This window comes from Cinclus cinclus, chromosome 3 (genome assembly GCF_963662255.1).
Source record: "Cinclus cinclus chromosome 3, bCinCin1.1, whole genome shotgun sequence".
Taxonomy (NCBI): Eukaryota; Metazoa; Chordata; class Aves; order Passeriformes; family Cinclidae; genus Cinclus; species Cinclus cinclus.
This window is the reverse complement of record NC_085048.1, coordinates 40,915,334-40,936,819: the sequence shown is the minus strand read 5'-3', so window position 1 is coordinate 40,936,819 and position 21,486 is coordinate 40,915,334. Positions and strand designations below refer to the sequence as shown.

At 37.6% G+C, this 21,486-nt stretch overlaps 1 protein-coding gene across 1 annotated transcript in view; it reads left to right on the top strand.

Annotated features, from left to right (window-relative positions):
• The first annotated feature begins 224 nt into the window (after positions 1-224).
• The window catches only part of ASCC3 (activating signal cointegrator 1 complex subunit 3), a 251,696-nt gene continuing 230,434 nt past the window's right edge, over positions 225-21,486 (top strand). The window contains exons 1-4 of the mRNA XM_062489907.1: positions 225-236; positions 14,072-14,215; positions 14,921-15,071; positions 17,912-18,495. Coding sequence (XP_062345891.1) covers positions 14,126-14,215; positions 14,921-15,071; positions 17,912-18,495 — 825 coding nt within the window. The 5' untranslated portion in view covers positions 225-236; positions 14,072-14,125. The remainder of the gene's footprint in view (positions 237-14,071; positions 14,216-14,920; positions 15,072-17,911; positions 18,496-21,486) is intronic.

Here is a 21,486-nt window from a genome sequence, read left to right as displayed (position 1 = left end):
GCATCTCGGCGAGACGAGTTTTGTCCGCACAGAGAACGCGGCGGAGGCGCGGCCTGCAGCCGAGGCGGCGTGAGCTCGGCGCCGTCTCGTCGGAGAGCCGGGCCCACCGGGACAGCCCCGCCGCGGGCACCGGGCTCCCGCGGGCCGCGCCGGACACGGCCCCGCCCGCTCGCCGTACGGCAGTGTCGCGCCGCGCCGGCTCTTGGCGGCAGCGGAACCGGCAGGCCGTAAGGCAGGTGCGCGGCGGGCGGGGGTCGGGCGGGCGCGGCGTGGGGGCCGCCGGGGAGGGCCCGCGGCAGGCGTCGCTCTGCGCCGCCGCCGCCGGTGCGGGGCCGCGGTGCCGCACCCCGGTGCGGAATGGGACCGCCGGGACCGGCCTGCCCGGGCGCGGGGGGGCGTCCCGCCGCCGCTGCGCGGGTCTCTCTGCCCGCAGTCCCCGGGGCAGGGGCGTTGCTGCGCTGCTGGCGGGGAGCGGCGTTCGGGGTAGCCGCGCCGCTGGCCCGTGCCACGCGTTGCCTCCGCCGGGCAGGGCAGGCAGCGTGCCCGGGGCCGGCAGCGGGGCCGGGGCTGGTGGAGTGTTTGCCGTGCTCCGGACCCGGCGCGCATCGCAGCGGGTGATGCAAGGCCGCTCCTGAAGGCCCGGGTGCCGTGTGCTCGCTCCTCTGGTGCGCTTTCTGGGCTTTGCTAATCGGAATGGCTCTGAAGGGACTGGTCAAGTGGGAAATGCACCGCTGTCGAATATATTCTCAGTACTTACTGCTGTTATTAATAAACGTAGAGAGCAAGAAATGAAGAACGAAAAAAGCCGGTGGTCACATAGGGTGTTTTTCCGTTTTGGGTACTACTTCATTTTGGTTGGTAGTGGTGAGCTGTCGGCTTTGCTCATTAAACACGACAGTCTTGTAGCGTCCTAAGGCTTGCATTTCAGGTGCTTCAGGAATGTTGAAATTCATATAATACCTTTTCTTAAAACGTTATGAGTTCTGAATGTAGGTTTTGTTATTGTTCTTAAAATACTAATACTGGAGTAGACTGTTTAAGTCTTACAGGTTTTTAAACAGTTGACAGCGAATTGTTGAAGTGAAACCAGTAAAGGTAATTTCTGCAGAGAAGAAATCTAATAGTCACACTTAGTTACTTTACAGACTTGACTTGAGTCTAGTCAATGACTAGAAAAAATATTGTAAGTTTCAGAGGCAATGCAGCAAGGGTCATGTATGTCCATATGGTAGGTTGGAGAGCTAAATTTCATGGACAAAAACCAAGCCAGCTGTCAGATCAGATGCAAACTGAACTTCATCTAAAGATGGCATTTATAATAACAATGATGTGGCGAGTCTGATTAAACATATGCTGCTTTTCAGCAGATGTTGTAAAGCAAGTTTAAAATTATTTCCTTTGGATCTGAGTTGCTTCTGGCCAGAGAAGAGTAAACTTGCATCATCTTGGAATTATAATATTTGGAGAACTCTCATTACAGTCATATGGGAATACAGACCAACTCCCAGCTAGGGCCTTTATGCATTCTGTAAACAGACTAGTTTACATGTTAGACCTCAGTTTTCTCTAAAAGCTAGCTTCGCCTTTGGAAGAGGTTAGGTCATGACTTCCACTGAATCAGAGAGAGGGCAAGAAATTGTCAAACCACAATGTTTTATTTTGACAGTTCTGTGTTTACAGAACTTGCTTTGAAGCTAAATCTGAAGCTCCTGAAGCAGGTCTCGTGGAGGGCTTTGAAGATGATTAATGGATTGAAACATCTCTTACGAAGAGTGGCTGGAGAGTTAGGCTTGTTCCACCTCAAGAAGAGACAAATGAGAGGACACTTCATAAATGTGTATAACTGTCTGAAGAGAGGGTTTCAAGAGGATGGATCAAGGCTCTTTTTCGTGGTGCCAAGCACTAGGACAAGAGGGAACAGGGAGACATTCATGCACAGGAAGTTCTCCCTGTACATGACGAAGAACTTATTCACTCTGTAGATGACTGAGCACTGGAACAAGTTGTCCTGAGAGGTTGTGGTGTCTCCTTCACTGGAGATACTCAAGAACTGTCTGCCTGTGCCTTGTGCTCTAGGCTGAGCCTGCTTGAGAAATGAGGTTGAACTAGATGATCCACTGTAGTCCCTTTCAGCCTTACCCATTTTGTGATTATGTGATCAAGATGATTGTAATTTGGCCTCTAAAGTAATTGCAGTCCCTTGCTTCAGTATAATTTTCAGTTTTTTATTGTGTAGTATAAGTTCTGTTTTCAGGAAGAACATTTATAGGTAAAAAAATATTTTTTTTACACAGTTAATAGAAAACTCATCCTTCATAAAAGGCTGGTCCTACAGTGCTTTCTCAGAAAAAGTTACCCTTTTTTACTAAACTGAGCTCAGGCTGATCCCTGTTATTCTCCACCTTTCATTTCTCTTCTGTTACAGGAACTGCTAATGGGGTGTGGAGGTGGTTGGGGGAAGGAAAGACACATGTTGTCTTTCACTCGTTAGTTATAAAGTAAAGTTTATTTGGAAGCTGTTAACAGTGGGATTAATTCTAGCTCCTATGGGCATTCTGAGTGCTGAACAGGTTTCTTTTCTCCCTCCTACAAAATTTTTCCATAGAAAATTGAAGTCCTCATTACTTCAAATAGCAGCTTACTGTTTTCCTGCTAAATTGTTTGTAGTAACAATTGTTGAAGTTGGTGTTGAGCACTTTCTAGCCTACACATTTTCTTAAACTGAATTACACTTTAATGTTTGAAGAGAGAACTGAGACCAAAATCTACTCTCAAGTTCAGATAAACTTACCTAATCAAAAGCAGTTTAACAAATGACCTATAATATGTAGCTGGATGTTAGAAATATAACAGCTGATGTCTGAACTAACAAGAGAAGAAAACAAGAATAGGACCCGGAAACAGATTGAGAGGCATTAAACTCCTAAATCCCAAATTGTAATCCTCAGAATATCTGTTGCCATTTCACTCTGTAGCTCTGTTTTCAAAGAAAATACTTGTCTAGTGTCTCTCTCCTGCAGCAGCCAATAGGAGGTGCTTAGGTAATCTGCTGGAAAAAAAGGGAAGACAAATCCAATTATATCTTCACTTTCATATTATCTTTTAGTAATCCATGATTTAAATTACTGATTATCTGCTTCTAAGCTGTTGAATTCAGGGGCTACCAAGGTATTTGATATCCATTAATTCATCTGGGCATACCTGAACTTTTAGTCTTTCTGGCATCATGTGGCAATGAATTCCCAAATTCAATTATATTCTTCACAGGAAAGGCATTCTACCTGGTATTACTCTCATCTTAAACTATTAAGTTTTGTCATGTGCCTCCTTAGTCTTAGAATATGAACAATAGTCAGTCATTGTGTATTTAGTCCTTTTTGCTTTTTAAATACCTCATCACATCACAGAAAGAAGCAATTTTGTATTTATTGCAAGCACAATCCATAAGGGAATGCCCAGTCAGGGCATTCTTTATGCTCATCTCTCTCTGAGGAATTTGATCACCTCTTTTTTCACAATGCCAGTGTGAGCACATTCCTATACCGGGTTTAGGAGTTAACTTTCATCACAAAGTCAAAGTGCTTGAGATTAGTGGCTAAAACAGTGTTGATAACATAGCAATGTTTTGGCTGTTTCTGGCCTGCACAACGTCAAAGCTTTCTTCCACCCTCCCTGCCCAGCAAGTAGGCAAGGGGGTGGGCAAGAGGCTGTGTAGCGACACAGCCTGGACAGTAGACCCAAACTGGTTAGTGGGATGTACTGTGCAGTGTATTGTCATGCTCAGAAATAAAAGAACAGGTAGAGGAAGAAGAAAGAGTGGGTTTTTTGCTGTCAAGATATCTGGTTTTTGGAGATTAGTAAACTGGAGCTTGTAGCATTAGTCACCCTGTGGGATGTGGTGAGCATTTAATTCCTTTACTTGTGGGGTATTTTTCCTTTTCTTCCTCTGTTAAACTATATCTCAACCCTGTAAGGTTTTTTATTTCTTTTTATTTACTACCCTGTCCCACTGTGGAGGATAAGCAACCAGCAGCATGGCTGCTGGCTAGGCTCAAACTACCCCAACACTGCACAAACACCTAAAAATGTGATTGAAGGAAGCAATATCAGCACCTGTGGTTCTGTGGTAATGGGGTGGGGCTTACTGAATTAACTAGTGGTATGAAAGATACCAATGCTGGATGTTTCTTGAGCTTATTCTAGATACAGATATTCCTCTTGAAGTTGTATGCAATGATGTATGGTTCAATGAAATTCCATTAGACTGGAGTGAAGCCAAGAAAGAGTTAGGCTTCAGTAGCAATGTGGACTGTTTGAGTATTGCACAAAGGGCAGTTGATGTTTTCTGTCTTCTCTTCAGTACATAAAAATGTGGACTAGTTTAGTGGCCAACCTGTCACTGAGTACAACTCTGAGATGCGAAATAAAACTCTTGTTCTTTTTCTGTCTTGTTAAATCTAGTGGGTGCTAGAGAAAAATGAAAGGAAGGTGCAGAATGTTTTACCTAGTTGATATTTTAGGGATAGAAAAATTGCTGGCTTCCCCCTTTCATTGTATGTGGAACTCACAGTTATAAATTATACACTTCCCTAGACTTCAGTGTCATTTGTTCTAAAGCATGTATTTACTCTGAGCCATCTGTTACTCTTGCTTGCCCAAAGGCACATTGGATGTTTGGCTTAAAAAATAGACTGTATCTGATATTATAGACCTGAATCTTAAACATAAATAGGTCTTACAGCAAGAATAGATGATGGTAGGATGATAGGTTGGTGATTGAAGCATTTGTTAGGTGAATTGTGGAGCAAATTTCATTTTTCCAGTTGTAAACTGGCTTCTGAGAAGTTGTGAGAATAAGTAGATGACTTTATACAGTTGTGATTTACTTGCCTGCATTCAAACGTTTTGTAAACCAAACAGCCATTTTAACAGCCGCTCCTTTCTTTGAAACCGGTGAGGACTGCTGAACTCTGTCACTTAGTGAGTTTCTGTTTGGAAACTGGATTCTGATGAATTAGTTCAGGAAATAGGAAGACATTAGTCTTAGCTGCTGCGCTATGGGGGGGCAAATGTTCAAAAAATGAGTAGACATAGAGCTTCATGATACGGTTTAGTGAGCATGGTGGAATTTGGTCAAAGGTTGGACTTGATGGTTGTGGAGGTATTTACAGACTTAATGATTCAATTATTCTAATGTCTTCTCTCCTTGAAAGATTAGGGAAGGGTAAAGAGGATCTCTGAAAATCTTCTTCCATTTCTTATAAAAAATGTATTATTTGTGGTGAGTTTACCCCAGCCAGTAGCCAGAGATGCCCCTCCGCCTCTCACTCACTCCCTTCAGCTGTGAAACGGGGTGAAAATAGCAGACATTTAACAGTTGCTTGGGAAGACAAACCCCATAAGCATGGGGATCCCCACTCGCCTCGCTTCTCCTTTCCCAGAGCTTTTACTACTAAGCATGACATAATATGGTATGCATCTGTGTTGCTTCCAAAACATGAATATAAATAAATGCTTGGTTATATAACTTTCTTGATGGGTAGCATTTTTGTTTCTGGGGCATCTTTAAAAGTTGATTCTATAAATCTGAACAGGCAGCCTATGTGCCACACCAAATACTCATAATAATTGTTCAAAGGCTTTTAAGTGTTCAATGGGAGATTCTTGTGTTACATGTATGTATGTAGCTTACAGTACAATTTTCTAAAATTATACATACATTCTAGCAGAATATAACTATGACTCCAGAAATGCAGCCATTAAAAAAATGTACAGCTGGAAAAATCCTGTTTTAACCTCCTCAAATCACTAAAGACATAATGAGGCTATTTTCCTTTTTATTATATCTGCTAAGAATAATATTGTGCCTCAATTTATGTTCCCCTCATTTTCTTATGTAATAAGCAGACACATTTACAAGCTTTGAAAAGACAGTTTGGGATTTCCTCACTGTAGGAAATTGTACAGGTGTCTTTTTTAAAATATCCTCTTACATATATGGCCAGCATTACAACAGTACTGATAAATTATCAATTAGAAAGCTGTTACTTGCTAGTCATCAAGTAGCTGATGTGCTGTTTGAAGTGCCTGTGTGGCATGTGAGCTCTGGAGAGAAGGCAAGGGATCCTGCCTTTAACAATATTACTTTATGTGACCATATATCTATCCAATAGTTGAGTGTTGCCTAAATGTATTTTTCATTAACTTTTTTCTTTGTAGGAGAGCCTCTGCCTTGAAATAGGCATGTTTTCAGGCTGTAGAGGTATGCTTATAATGCAAGGCAGACCTTGATCTGATTTTTTTTGCATAAATGTTTAGGCTGAAATTTTGACTTTTTTCACCCCTATATCCTATCAAACTTGGTCAACTGGACAGTGGTCTGGCTTATTGTGTGTCTGTTGTAACCTTGGTTTTCTTTACAACTCTCTTTGTCAGGGACGAGGTAGTATTGCCTCCAGGCAGTAGGGGTAAGTTCTGAAGGGGAAGGCATCCCCAAAAGGCTGGCATGATTTGGACTGAAAAACTTGTCTTGATGGGTTGGTTTTTGGGACTCTATGCATCTTCACTACACTTCAATATTTGACCACATTAGGTCAGTGAGCTGTTTTAGGGATGTGCCTCTGTCTGCTTTTCTGATAGGAAATACAAACTTGTAACCTTTTAACACTGAGCTGGACTGAACTTTCCTTGTGCTGTGACAAGGATCCGATAAGGATAAAAGGACTGCTAGACCATGAGTGGTTCGTTTATATGAACATGCCTTTGGAAAAGTTTTTGTATGTGCTGACAGAGACTTTCAGGAAGAATGTTAGAAACACTGAGGGGTATTGTAGTGTACTCAGAATTAGTACATTTTTTAGAAGAATTATGGACAAAATACACAGCTTTCAGGTTCCAGTTGCTGTGTATTATTGGAAAGATACTAACTAGAGAGTTTTCTGCAAACACTGTAATGACTTTCTTACTCCTTACCTCTTCAAAAATTATGATAGGTATCAAACAACATAATGATAAAAAAGCAGAAAAGACATATTTTAGGAAACACTACAAACATATAAAAATTTAATGGACACAAGTTCAAATATTTCAAAACATAGCAAACACTCAAAATTGCACAATACACTTGCATTATTTTAATTAAATGGATGCATTTGTGTGGACAGTGACATCTGGTTCTTACGTCATGTGATGAGTAATTTTCTACATATTTCTGTATTATTTACTGTAACCACTGGTAAAAAGTCTGAGTCAAAAGCTGCTGGAAATAGGATTACTTTATTTATAGCTGTTAGTTTGGTAAACTTTTCATTTAGTTGTAGCCAAAGTTGGCAAGAATGTGTTTCTTTTGAAGACCATTTCCATACTTTTAGTACATGACAAATTAATTTTCTTGTCTATTACTAGAAGAGCTGTAGAATCTACAGCTTCTTTCTTAACTGGTCTAAAACTGTGTATTTCTGTTCTGAAAAATAATTCTGTAGTTTAGGTAGTTGCAGGTTTTCTGTTTCAGACTGCCAGCATTACCATTATTATTGCCAGTTGTATTGACAAAATTGCTTTGCACAAAAAAAATTTAATCTTTTCTCTAAATGAGAAATCCTCCTTCATAGAATAATTCCATAAGTGCTTTCATAGAATAATTGTTCTATAAGATTAAATGTGAATCTTGGCATAAGTTGCACTGTGCTGCACACAGCTACTATGCATTGTCTGCGGGATGCAAAGATTTTATTAGCCATAATTAATTACTAAAGAAATCCTTGAGACGGATTCTTGATATTTGGCAAGACAGTTACTTGAGAACTGACATCCTGTCTTTGCAAGTAGTATAAACTTTGCTAATGACTTTGCTGTAAAGAAGGTGAACGACTTAGTGGTTAATAAAAGTAAGACAGCAATCCTACTCATACCACCTCTCTGTTTTGATTTGAGTAATAATGTACAGGCAGGGTCTTAAGGATTAGTGTACTTGGCTTAGTCTTTTATTTTAGTGCATTTGAGATCCTTTGTAAATGCTGAAATAAGTTAGTTTTTCTCAAAAGGGATGTTTAGTGTTTCCTTTGAAAACATTTGGGACAATGATCCAGATACAAAATGATCCAGTTCCCACCTTGAGGCTCAATGAAGCCTTATTTTGAAGGAAAGCAGCGTTGATTATGAAGGATAATTATGGTGTTGAGTGGCAAATAAGCATCCAGTTATTTTGAATTGGGGGCTAATACAGTATTTGAGGCATTTGTTTAGTTGTCTATTAATATGGTAAGTGGTTTGAGTGCTTGAACACATCCCGGTGAGGCTTAAAAACCTCACAGTCAGTTACACCTGGTACTGCCCGGTACTTCACACTGGGGGCTTTATCCTTTTATGTGCTTGCTGTTCACTATAGGAGCATGTTACAGAGACTTTTTTACTACCATCTGACAAGTTCTCCAGCATGCTCTTAGCCCAGCAGTTATGCAGTTGTGTATTATATGTGTATTATTATAGCACTTATATTTACTGAAGTGCATCCCACATCCTCTCAGCCATCCTCAGTGAGATGCAATGTGTATTACTTAGCTGTCATTAACTCAAAGCTTTTTCTTTCTCTCACTTTCTTTTCTTTGAACACCTACATCCCTATTTACCTTCCATACATCTCTTCCTTCAGTGACAAGCCTTTCTGCAATGGAGTAAGATGAAGCCCCTGAGGTTGTTTTCAACCTCTGTTGATGGCACAGTGTGTAACAGAGGCACGGAGAGCCCCCTGTTCAACTTAAAGCAAAACTAAACAAATGACACCTCCACCATCCCCATCTTGTATTTGTGGCTTATGCCTAGAGTTTAAATGGACATACGTGTTACATATGTTGAAGTTGGAAATTTGCTTATAGTACATCTCCACATGCAAGGCAAGTCTCAAAGTTTCTGTTGCTTGGGATACAGTTTGTCTCTCACTGCAGGGAACTTAAAAGTTAAGGCAATGAGGTGTAAAAAATACAGATGATTTGCAGTTTAACAACTGAATTACATTTTATGTTCCTGGTAAAAGAAGATTAGTTATTCTGAAGAAAAGATTGTTTTAACTTTTTTTTTTCCTCTTTAACAACAGCAGTCCTTAGTAACTATCTCAAAGTACGTCTAAAATGAGCAGATTATTGAGCCAAGCCATAGCTTTGGCATCATCCCAGAACAGTATCACGCATAATCACAGGAAATGCTTCCCCAGCTGCTACAAGCAGGCACAGTGTTAAGCAGCTGGTGTTTAATCGCATGTGCATGGCCAAGATTATTAAAAAAATATGGAAAGGGTTAATACTGTGTTATATGAATGACTTGTAATTCCATTATTTGATTCTCTAGGTTTTTCTGTTTGTTTAGTGACTTCTGTAAGTAAGATGCTGAAATTGTCTCTTACATGAATGATGGCACACAGAAGCACTGTTATGCCTCCTTGTTATGCTAAGGCACTTGTTTGAATTTTGGTATTCTCTGATGTGAATATTGTGTGTCAGGAAGCCACTGTTTCTTCCTGAGTGCATATTCTTTAATCTTGCTGTTGCCCTTTTAAAGATTGACACAGTCTTGACTGGAGATCAGCAATATTTGACCCAGACAACTTGAGAGAATTCCAGGGTGATGTCTGGGCCTTTTGTCAAAAGTGAGATGTCTGAAAGCATACAGTTGTTATTACATCTGGCAGCACTGTTTGTAAAGGTGAGAAATACGAAGTCGGAAAATACTATTGTTTTAGTATCATGCTTTTGCCTGCTATTTCAGGTTAATGTCCCAGACGTTATTAAACCATTATTATCCCTAGCTAACAGCTTTGGTGTTAGGTGTGTATTTGTTGGCGTCAAACTTGCTTGGATAAGAAATTTTATTGAATCTTACAAAAATGTTCTCAGAAGTCCAAAATAGCTTTTTTATCTAATGGTTTCATTTTTTTCTTTAAAGTGTTTGCTTTGAAATATTTTTCCTTTGATGTGTATGATGTAGAAAGGGTATATATGGAGTAGAATGTCTTGAGTCTCTGTAAATACTGAGTCTTACTTGTAAATAAAATATTAAGTTTACCTTTGTGTTAATGAAGCTGTTGAAGTTAATTGTAGTCATTCTAAAATGTCTTCATATCAGTAAAATTTAATGTTTGGGGGATTATTTTTACTCTTACACAGCAGTGTAAAGTAAAATATTGTATGTGTTTATAAATGGTCTCACTGTTTGAATTATATATTTAAAATGTAAAAAAAGTTACTTCACTGTCCCTTTAGCTTTTGTATAGACTTGTGGGTGGGATATCTTTTGCCCTTTTAGTTTCTTTTTCATTTGAAATGTTTCCCCTTTCTGAAGTGAAAGAGAAAATGCCATTTGAAATACTTTGTGGTCAGTAGTATCCTGCTATTCACTGCCAATGTCTAAAGCCTCTTTTTCTTTATAATGTTCTTTGATTAGATCAGTTACTAGTAATAACTTCTCTAGGTTTTATAAATTGCAAGTTTACATAGACAGGAAGAAACTTGCTAATAGTTGGAAGAGTTATAGGTAATGTAGGCAAAATCTGGGAACATGGAACATTAAGTATTTAATATTCTTTTAAGTACTTTATACAACATCACTGCTGTGAAGCCTTAAATGACAAATGCAAAGTAAAATATTATAGACTACAGAAGCTGGTACTTTATGATTGTGTAACTGTGGATTTTACCCGTGATTTTTAGCTGTGCTAATGCTATGTTATTCCATTCTTTGTAAGGAAAGAAAGATTTCTGTTCAACTTGAACACTGATGTACCAGATCTGAGCATTCACCCTCTTATAGCCCTACTGAGCAGCTGGTTTGATCTGTTAGAGACCATAGGAATTCAGTCTTATTTCAAAAGGATGTGTCTTTTACAGTAATCTCTATAATATTTCAGTGAAAAAGAGAAAGAAATTGTTCTGTTGTTTGCTCGTATTAGAAACATAGGAAGGCTAGGAGCTTGAGGAAAACCTAAGTAGCTGGTGAAAATATGAAGTAGAAAACTTCTCCAGTAGTTTTTGTTACCTTTGTGGAATTGCTCGATATCTTTTTAATGTTTCACTTTAATGAATAAAATCCTCTTGTGATTATGATTCATGATTATTTTAAAACAATGAACTTTGAATTGTTTCTTACCTGAACTCTGAGTATAATCTGTCTTTATGTTTTGCTTTCTCCTATAAGAAGTTTCGGCATTAAAGTCACACTTGTTCTTAAAAGAAGTAAAATAGACTTTAAAAGTTACTTTCTCTCATCTTCACAAAGCTTTAGAAGGGTGAATATTGCTTTTTCTTATTTACAAACAGGCTTGGTTGAAAGTTATGTGTTTTTTAAAAGAGGCAGGAAATCTGAGATAGTTCAGGGAATCATTAGCAGGATGCACCCAAGATGTCCTTACTAGATAGGGTGTGGGGGAGGAGAAGAAATATTTTTACCATGTAAAGTCACACTGATAGGAAGGTTAAATTCCCATTCCATTTGTCCCATGGAAATTATTTAAGATGGTACCTTTCTCATAGTTTTCTTAAGGGGGAATGGGCAGAAGGATGGCAAAAGTTCATCTTCTATATGTGGGCCCTGGTAAAGAGGATTTAATTGCCACTGCCTATTAGGTCCTTGTTCCAAAACCAGCAGATCTTTAGCAGGATCACTTGGTAGTTCAGATGTTTCAGATCCACTTGTGGGCATACAGATACATTTCTCTCAAACCAGAAGGAACTAGTTGCACTTGTGATGGCTGTGGAAAGACAAGGAGTAGCTGATCCACTCTAATGGCAGTGTGATGCAGGCAGGTATCTACATGAGGAGACTTTATGTGAAGGCAGGTAAGGTATTTTTAAAAAAATAGATAAATTTACACTGCATCTTATAGGGCCACATGATTTTTGATTTAGTGTTAACAGTGGAGTAATAATTGCACTTGTCCCCTCCATTCTGTTTACTAGCTGTTTTTATTTTAATGTGGTGCCTTGCTGAGTGTGTGTTGTATACCAGAAGTGAAGGGAGTGTGTGAAGTTTGGCTATAAATGAGATGCAGAAGCCTTGTGTGACTGCTCTGCCAAACCAGCCCTCTCAGACACCCGCAAAAAAAAAAAAGCACACAGGCGAGTGTAGGGCAGCATTTACTAGTACGAGATTAGAGTTGTAGGGCTGGATTTGGCTCTTTGTCCATGACTTTGGTCAGGACAGTGTGCACTTACTTGTTGTCTGGTGTTTCAGGTTTTCTATTTCAGGAGCTGCTAATTAAAGAATTGAATAAAGGAGAAAGAAATATACATCTAAAATTCAGTTTCCTAATAAATAAGCCTGATGGAGATGCTTTGAAATTTATAAGTGTGTGTGAAAAGTAAACTTTTTATAAGTATGTTCTTACTTTCATAAATTGCTGTACATGGTATTACAGAAAGGACAATTAAAGTAATATTACAGTTATGTCATTACATTTCTTTATAAAGGCACATAATGCTACAGAAAAAGCCATTTGAATGTAGGTATAAAATAAATAGGTAAAATGGACCCAATAGCTCTAAAAGCTAATGGCAGTTTTGTCATTAGAACGGTGTGAGAGTGATGTACCCTCAAAGTCTGGACACATTACTCCCCTTCTAATAATGGTGGCTCTAATGTTCACAGACCATTTTCACTAGGAGCTATGCTGGTATGAATTACATGTCATATATTTACTGAATATGTCAAAAAAGCTGCAGCGATGTTTGGCTCTGTCTGCTTCTAGGTTTGAACACATGGTTTCTGTGCCCTTCACAGTTAAAGATTTTGTATTTCCAAATTTTGTAGCTTCATTGTTATAACGTTTGTGTCCAAAGTATCAGCTGTTGTAAAATCATTCTTAAAAAGCATCTTAATGCAAGGTGGGAAAGCAAGCAGACCTGACAAGTCAGTGACATTTCTCTGTTTGTGACTGGAACGCTGCATCTGGATTTCTTTTGTACTGTATTGCAAAGCTGATAGCTAAAATACAAATGCAGTCATTAAATAAGGGAAAATGTTAAGGATAATTAGATGAAAGCAGAGAGTTTTGTACTATATGACTGGGGGGAAGTAATTTTAATAACTCTGTTACAAGTTCTTTATAAATTCTGGATGGACGTTGATCTTCAGGCATGCTAAGAATGATGCAGATCATTAGGTTTGTAATGGTATCATTAATTGTTTCAAAAATAATCTAAATCTGTATCTTATCTGCTACCATCAGAAACTGTAGCTGTGTGTTAGGGTTCATTAATTCAGCTGTGGGCACCTTTTGAAATTAAATAACTTTGAGAAAAATTTCAGTAAAAGGCTTGGAAGAAGTACAGTTTGAGATGGAGAACAGCTGTGTTTTGGTGCATAGATATGAGTCTTTTCCACAGAGGAAATAAGACTGCACGGAAATAAGCTGTAGTTCTGAAGAGAGTCCTGCTCTAAGTATGTGTGCACTCCCAGTTGTGAGATGAAGACATCCCAAGGCACAGTGTTTCCAGTTTTCTGGTAGCCTTTTTTTATTCCCTTTATCTCTTGTAATAGCTCAGTGCTATGTCTTGGACAATCTTTATTTCCTGTCATAATTTTCTTTCTCTGTTTTGCTGGTTAAAAATGGCTAAGCACTTGTCAAGAAAGATGCCTCTCTCTGCATCAGTGCCAGAGGCTGTTAATGACCTGAGAGCTCCCAGCATGGGCTGGCTCAGAGGAAATCTTCCGGTAGGTTGTAATCACTTACTGCTATTGGGAGCTAAAGTTCAGTTACATAGATTTCACTATAATACTCAGTATTAAGGGTGCTAAAGAAATAATTGCCACTTTGCCTCATTGCTGGTAACTTTTATTTAGGGAGGAGAGAAAAGAACCGCCTGCTGAGTGACCTCTGCTTGTTGCCATTTCTTGCCTTTGCTCTGTGCCTTTCACCTTCCTTTTGTTGAATTTTGATTGTCATTATTTTAAGAGATCTTTTTTTAACTACCTTAATTGAAGTTCCAGCCAAGTGCTGCTAGCTCAAAAAGGTCTTTCAAGTTCATGATACGAGTTTATATTTATAACATTAATAAAGCCATGTTACTTCTTTGTTCTCATCTAGGTACTTGAACTGGGATTTGATTTCTCATCCTATGGATCACTGAATGAGTAACAGATGGCCTTGCCTCGTCTTACAGGCGCTTTACGCTCCTTTTCAAATGTCACTAAACATGAGGATTACAGTGAAGAATTAGCTGACTTAACGGTAAAGCTTTTTTTCTTTTACAAAACATAGCTCTAGCAAGAATAATTTGTTTTCTTCATTTGCATTGTTATTTTATAAGAGTAGGTAAGCAAGAAAGGCACAGTGTGTAAAGTTTCCTGTACGTTCCTTGATAAGTGTCCTCACTCAAAATCAAATTTGCTGTAGCTTTGTGATTTATCCTTAGCCCTTACAATAAGGATGTGCTGTATGGAAAAGCTTGCTTGGCTGTGTTAATTCGTCTTTCAGGAGGTTGGCAAGGCTGGTGTACTTTTAGGTCTGAGCTTACACAGAGCTGGGAAGCCAAACATTTCCCTTCTAATGTTGAGTTCCCTTGAATTTAGGTACTTCTTTTGCTTCCCAAGAAATAATGCATTAGAGCAATAGATGTCTTGTGGGAACCTGTTAAATGAGTTTGCAATCTTGGGAACTGTATATCTCTTGAAGTTGCAAGAGTTTTGGCTTTATAGAGAATTTTGCTCCGGAAAGAGTAAAGTGTAGTGAGAGAGCGTGTGTGCTTTTGTGCATCCTTCTTTCATACACTCAGGAAAGAGTCTAAAGATCAGGTAAAAGGAAAAGCTCTTGCAGTCAGTACTATATACTGAGTGCAGTTGGAAGGAACTATTTTTATCTGGTGTTTAATTTGAAAGGAACCCCCATATATTAATTTGAAATCAATTAAAAAACCCAAATATTTTGCATTTTCAGACTAAAAGATCAAAGCTACATGCCCAGTTGCTGAAGTCTGATCTTACGTGGAAGAAGATAATAAAGTTTGTTGATGATAATTTGGACAAAAAAGAATACCAAACTGTAAATGGTGATTTAAAAACTATCCTACAAGCTGCAAAACAAATAGGTATGTTTTAGTTCTCTCGTAGCCTGATAATACATTGTTTTATTTGGGGGTGGGAGCAGGTTCAAGTTTCTTTTTGCCTGCATGTTTTACAGGTACAATTTTGGTTCTACCTTGATGATGGTTTTGCCCTGAAATATCTTAAACTCCATTTAATCTGATACACATATGCACAATTTAGTCTTCTGTTTTATTTTAAGATTGCATTGTTATATGGATATTCTTACTTTTTGATAGTATTGTTTTGTAGAGTGTGGTATGGTTTGTGATTGACAGTTATTAAGCAAAACCAGCTGTTTCTTTCAGAATAGCAGTACTCTAAGAAAAGAACAATCCTGATGTCTGCTTTAATTCCGCATAATTGGTATCATGAAAAATTGCACTGCTGTGCAGGCAGATAAAAATGTAAGAAATGTAAGAAGTGTTTGGTGTTGAAGAGAGAAATAAAAATGTATTTCACTCATCTGGAATTCAACTTTTAATACTGAAATGCATTATGGCAAAGAATGTGTGAAAACTTAGTTTTGATTGGAAATGTAGGTTTTGATTGACAGACTAAATCTAATAGAGCTTTTGCTTTTAGCAAAATTTAACTTAATCAGCTCATAAACTGAGTGCATGGCTCAAGCTCTTGCTGTCACATCTAAGGATTTTTCCGTTCAATCACATAGTTATATTTCCTCCTTTTCTGATTGTTTTTGAAATATCTTGAATATAACCATTAGTAAAAAGACAGAGAGAATTAATAAATATATATATATATACATATATATTTGCCTGGTTTTGGTACTGTAGCCCAGAGATTTTTATTACAATATAAATGTTTACCTGCCACACTTGCATGTCTATTTCTTGACCATTTTTTTTTTGGAAATACCTAGTAAATTGAGAAAGAAACAAATGTCTAAACACAGGCTTTCAAAAAGTCTAGGCAAGTTATTCATGTCCAATATGTGGTAGCAGAAGTTGCCTGTTAAAGCTATTAATGGTTGTAAATGCCTATTGCTTTCTTGAGTCATCAGAAGTATATTTTTGAGTACTTCTCAAATCACTGACAAAAATTTTTAAATTCTGGTTAGCATCATTATTAGACTTTTAACCTCTTCAGGCTGTAAGTTAAACGTGTGGCTGATGTCTTTCTGAGACAGACCTCTGGGAAGGGCCACCTCTCTGCCCTAACCCAGGTACCTCTCCTTCAGTGCACAGATTTCAGCTGGCACTTGCAACACTCAAGGCTTGAGGGAAAGTCCTGCAAGATGGGGATTGAGTTTGTATACCAAGTGTCAGTCCATAGAGTTAGTAGGAGAAGGTGCAACCTGTATTGATAATAGCTATTATTTTAAATATCCACTGTGTATAGTTTGGTCACAAGAGATACTGGACTAAAATGTTGGCTGGCAAACAAAAGAAAAAAACAAAAGCAGTAGCTTCCAATAGTGCATATCTTATCATCTTGTCTGGTTTATTTTGTTGAGATGGAAAGAGTAGTATTTTTTCAAGAGATGCTTTCATAAATAGGAGATGTCGATAATACAGGAGAAATACCACATAGTAAACCCAAGAGATTTTTCTCAAATCCTTCAATTTCTCTTTTAGTTTAGTAATCTTTGCTTCTGTTCTGAGACAAGTGACTTTAAATATTAAGTATTTGCATGTTGGGAATATATGGGTGTTCTTCATGCAGACTACTACAAGTTTTTAGGTGTAGGGGTTTATTTTTGTGTTTCCTATATAGCTAATGCTAAAAGAGAGGAGCTGAACCACCTTTTTCCTCTGAGACCTATTTACATATCTACTGCATATGTGTGTATCTTTATGTCATGTGTGTTGTACCATATGGAGGTGTCTAATTATCTTGTAAATATCACCTCCAGTCCTCTCCTTGAACTTTTCAGCTTTTCAAAGTGCACCACAGGAAGATTCAAACAAAATACCTAATTTGTAACCACCTCCATTTATTTATGTTACATTTCTATCTAGTCAGCCTTGTTCCACCTTTTATATTAGAATTTCTTTGCTCTTTCCTGTTTGATTGGGGGGAAGAAACCCCTTGCTTTTTCGGGTGTTAAACCTAATCTAAGTTGAATCAAGTCGCAAGTAAAAGAAATCTTGTAAGCTGTCTTCATTTAAAATGAACAAAAGCCCCAGTATGCTGGCTGGTTTTGTTTAGGTTAGGCTTGGTGACTTATAAAATTTTGTAGGAGTGACCTACTGTTCCATCACATGGAGTCTTCCTTATGTTTTCCTCTAATACCTTTGTGAATATTTGCGTAGGAAGTACATTCATGTTTTTATATAATAATATATTGTTTATTTGCATAACATGATCTTTTGTAGATAGAAATCTAAATTCATACATTTATTTGCTTTAAATTTTTTCAACAGTTTTTCTGACTTAGCATATACTCAGAAGTAATTCTACTGGGAATTGCTAAAAGAATGCTGTAATTCCCAGCTGAGTTCTGTATATTTATTCTGTTATGAATATTCCTATTAGGCAGTGAATAAATAGCGAGACAAAGTGGAAATTTGTTAACATTAAATGGCTTATAAATATACAATTGTGAGTTTAAGACCTCTGACAAGATTTTTTTGTCTAGCTCAGAAAAATAAGAACGCATTGGTAATTTTTACTATAAATTTTTAGTATGTAGAAGGATAATGAAGACAGATGCCTTATTATATACCTTTTATAATTCAGTACCTTGCAACAATTCTTACTTGTGGTCTTTTGATATCTCTGCTGATGAGACTTGTGGCAAGAATTTGAATACAGTTACATTATAGCTAATGAAACACTCTTAGTATTAAGCATATTAAGTTATTTTTGGTTTTGTTAACAGTTGGGGCTGAAAATGGACAAGAAGCAATTGAAAGTGGAGCTGTTTTTCTTTTTAAGACCTTTCACGGGAAAGAATGTGTTGGCCATGATGAGACAAAGGTGATCAAACAGATGTTTGGGCCATTTCCATCATCATCTGCTACTGCAGCTTGTAATGCCACGTCTCGGATTGCTTCTCACTTCACTGAAGAACAGCTTCGAGCCCTCATACAGTTGGCTGAAGAGCAAAATGGTGATAACAGAGTGTTGTTTGGTAGAAACATAGTGTTTTCATTTGACATGCATGATTTGGATCACTCTGAAGAGCTGCCGGTGAATGGTGAGACTGACTCACAGAAAAATATAAGCTTAGATTATAACAAATTTTTGAATAACCATCTGAATCACTTACAGAACTACTGTGATGAAAAATCTAATATCAAATCTTTGGAAAAAATAGATGATTCTTTTTTATGGTGTGAGGTTGGAAAGTACCTGAAGGAATCTCAAGGAGGTAACCCTGGAGGGCCAACAACAGAAGACCTCTGCTGTACTTTGTATGAGATCCTTGCTTCTACCAAAAGTGCCGATGAACTTCAAAATGAGGTACACTAGCACATTAATCATACTGCAAATATTTGAATGCTACAGAAATATACAATAATTTCATATTAGTTTATGCCAATATACTTTATCCAACTCTGCTTTTTTTTCTGTCCTGAGAAAAATCTCATGGCAGCATCATCATTTACCAGGGAGAAGAAGGATACAGCATCAGCTTTATATAAATAATCTCTTTCCCCCATGATGACCGGATATTTTTTTTTATAGCCATTTGCTCAGCATTTCCCTTCTTTCTTTTTGAGCAGAACCCAGCTTAAGCTGTCTGTAAAATTCTGAGGGACTTGCAAAGACAAGCTGAACTTTCTTGGGCAGGTTTCATCTCCAGTTTCAGAGCCTCCCTGTTGCTGAAAGGCTAAGCAGGTGGTGCTACTTTAAAATTTTGTCATATCACATGTGTTTCTTTCCATGTGGAAAGGGGGTGGCTGGGTTTGTTACAAGAAGGGCAGAGAAAACTGAGGGAGAGGGAACAGTTGCTGGAGTTGAACGATAAGCGTAGTAGTAGAAAGGAGAAAAAGCATGATTAAAGCCTGGAGAAGATGTTTTCCAGGTGTGTGCTCAAGACATGATTGAATTAATCTAGGCAAGGGAGAACCAGTTTTGAATGGGGTAGGGGAAGAATTCTTGCAATTCAGTGATTTTCCAATTTCAGTGTTTTTCCTCTGCACTTTTCTGTTATGTTTGCTTTACTTTTCCTAACTTGCCATTGCTTTCCTTTCCTGGAAACATCCAGTACTTGAATTCTCAAACTGACTTTTCAGAAAGACTCTGAATTTGAAAATTTGCTACCGAAATGCAATTGATAGTAGGAATAGAGAATCCTGTGAAAGAAAATATAGTTTTCTATAGTTTTCAGGAATTTTGCCATTGCATTTGCAGATTTTATTCTTCTTAAAAAAACCGAAGGTGATAGAGAATAGTGATAGAGGTGATAGAGATAGAAAAGTGTACTTCATTTTAGGTTTAGATAACTGTCTATGGATCTCTCAAGTGTAATGATATAGTTGCTGAAGCCATATTGTTTTCTTGGTAATCAGTGGACCACATTTTGTCTGTCCTTTGAGCTTTCTAGACATGTATGTTTTCTTACAGATCCTAAATATAAATGGACATTGATCTAATTTCTTCTGCATTGAAATATATTTGAAAAATACCTTAATACACGTCTGCAAACAATTTCCTACTTTGGGTGGTCATATTGAGGGAAGACACATGAAAATGGAGGACTGAACAGGTCTTGGATAAGAAGACTTGATAAAAGACTTGATAAAAGACTTGCATGTCAAATGAATCACAGAAAAAATATATTTGTCTAAGGGACCTGAAGTTTATTAACTGTGCAGAGATAAAGATTTCAGAAGTTTTTTTCTAGATCAGTGACTGAAGACATTTCCAATATCTTTATTGGGTATGCAGAAATAATTCCATACTTCTGCATAATGCCTACTTAATGCCTGAGTTTAATCTGTAAAATGCTAAAGGAAAAACTCTAAACCTTTGGCTTGATGCAAAAAGAAATAACTTTTTTTTTTTTGCAAATTTATGATCATAATGGATTGCTAAATCAATTGGCAGAAAGTTCAAGCTACCAGTTTTTATGTAGGTCACCAAGAAAGACTTCCTTTCCATTAGTTCTGGGAACAAAGAATTCTTGGCAAAATTTCTGATTTGATGGGTTTACAGAAGTTTTAATTTGATAATGTGAAAAAATTGTTTGCCAGTGAGCTGAAAACTAACTTAGCAAGAATAGTTTCTTTCATTTGCATCACAAGAGAGGAAAAGGATTTCTTCCATGAAGTGTCTGAAAACTGCATCTTATTTCATCTTATTTTGGATTTTTAAAAACTCCTAGTAATATAAAGAAGATTTCCAATGAGAAGATTCTCATTATTTTGCTCCCTTTGTTGCCTTTCCTTGCAAAAGTCTTATTTCATTGTTCATTGCACAATATGGGTGTCAAGGAGGGAATATGACAAATTTGAACCTTATCACCTTTTGTTAAAAGCTAGTTGGAATTTGTATTGTGCTCTCTGTAGGCATAGTCATGACTTGAAAATTTCTTCTGGGCTTTGGATTTTGCTATCATTTAGGGTTTGGTATTTTTCGGGATTTTTTTGGTTTTTTGTTTGGTTTTTTTTTTTCTTACTACAGTAATTTTGTTGGTCACATCATTAAGAGCAGATGGTGCTTTTAAAGTTGAAGATAAGCCTAGAACTAGGTCAGAGGCTTGCCATGCGAGATGGCACAATAAGTTGATTGATCAATGCATATTGAACATTCTGCATTTCTTGGTGGAGTGAATACAGGCTGAAGTGTCTGTGAGCTACAAAATAGATTTATTCATCATAAACAACGACAACAACCAAACCCCAAAAATTAATCAACCCCCCCCCCCAAAATAAAAAAATAACTACTGATATGAAAGGATAATTCTTCATAAATAAAAATCCAGATCTATAAAATACATTTTATGTTGTAAAACAGGAAGATACCACTGTCTGTTTATTATTCAATAAGAAATGAACATGATTGTGATGAGGATATTGGTGTGTAGGCTTCTGTAAGACAATTTGACTTGATCCTTAAGCAGATTTTATTGATGTGTCTGATCACATTAAGAATATGAGCAGTTTTGATAATTTATGGGGTGGCATCCTGTTTTTGGGGCTTTTTTGTAGTGTGTGTATAGGCACACATATGCACTATTTAGGATTTTGTCTACTTAATGAGCTCTACAAGGAATTGAAATTAGTTGCTTTCTCCAGCAGTGTATAGTTTATGTTTAAAGTGGTTGGTGAGGTACAAGAAATATTTTGTTCTTTGTTGTCACTCTTTAAGAACATTCCACTCTTCCTTTGGGACAGTTTGTTTATCTGGCATATTGCTGGTGACAATTAGAGGAAAATTGATTATTGTGATATGGGAGTTATAACTTATTTTCTAAGTGTTTGGGATATGTGCTTTTCACTGGGGATA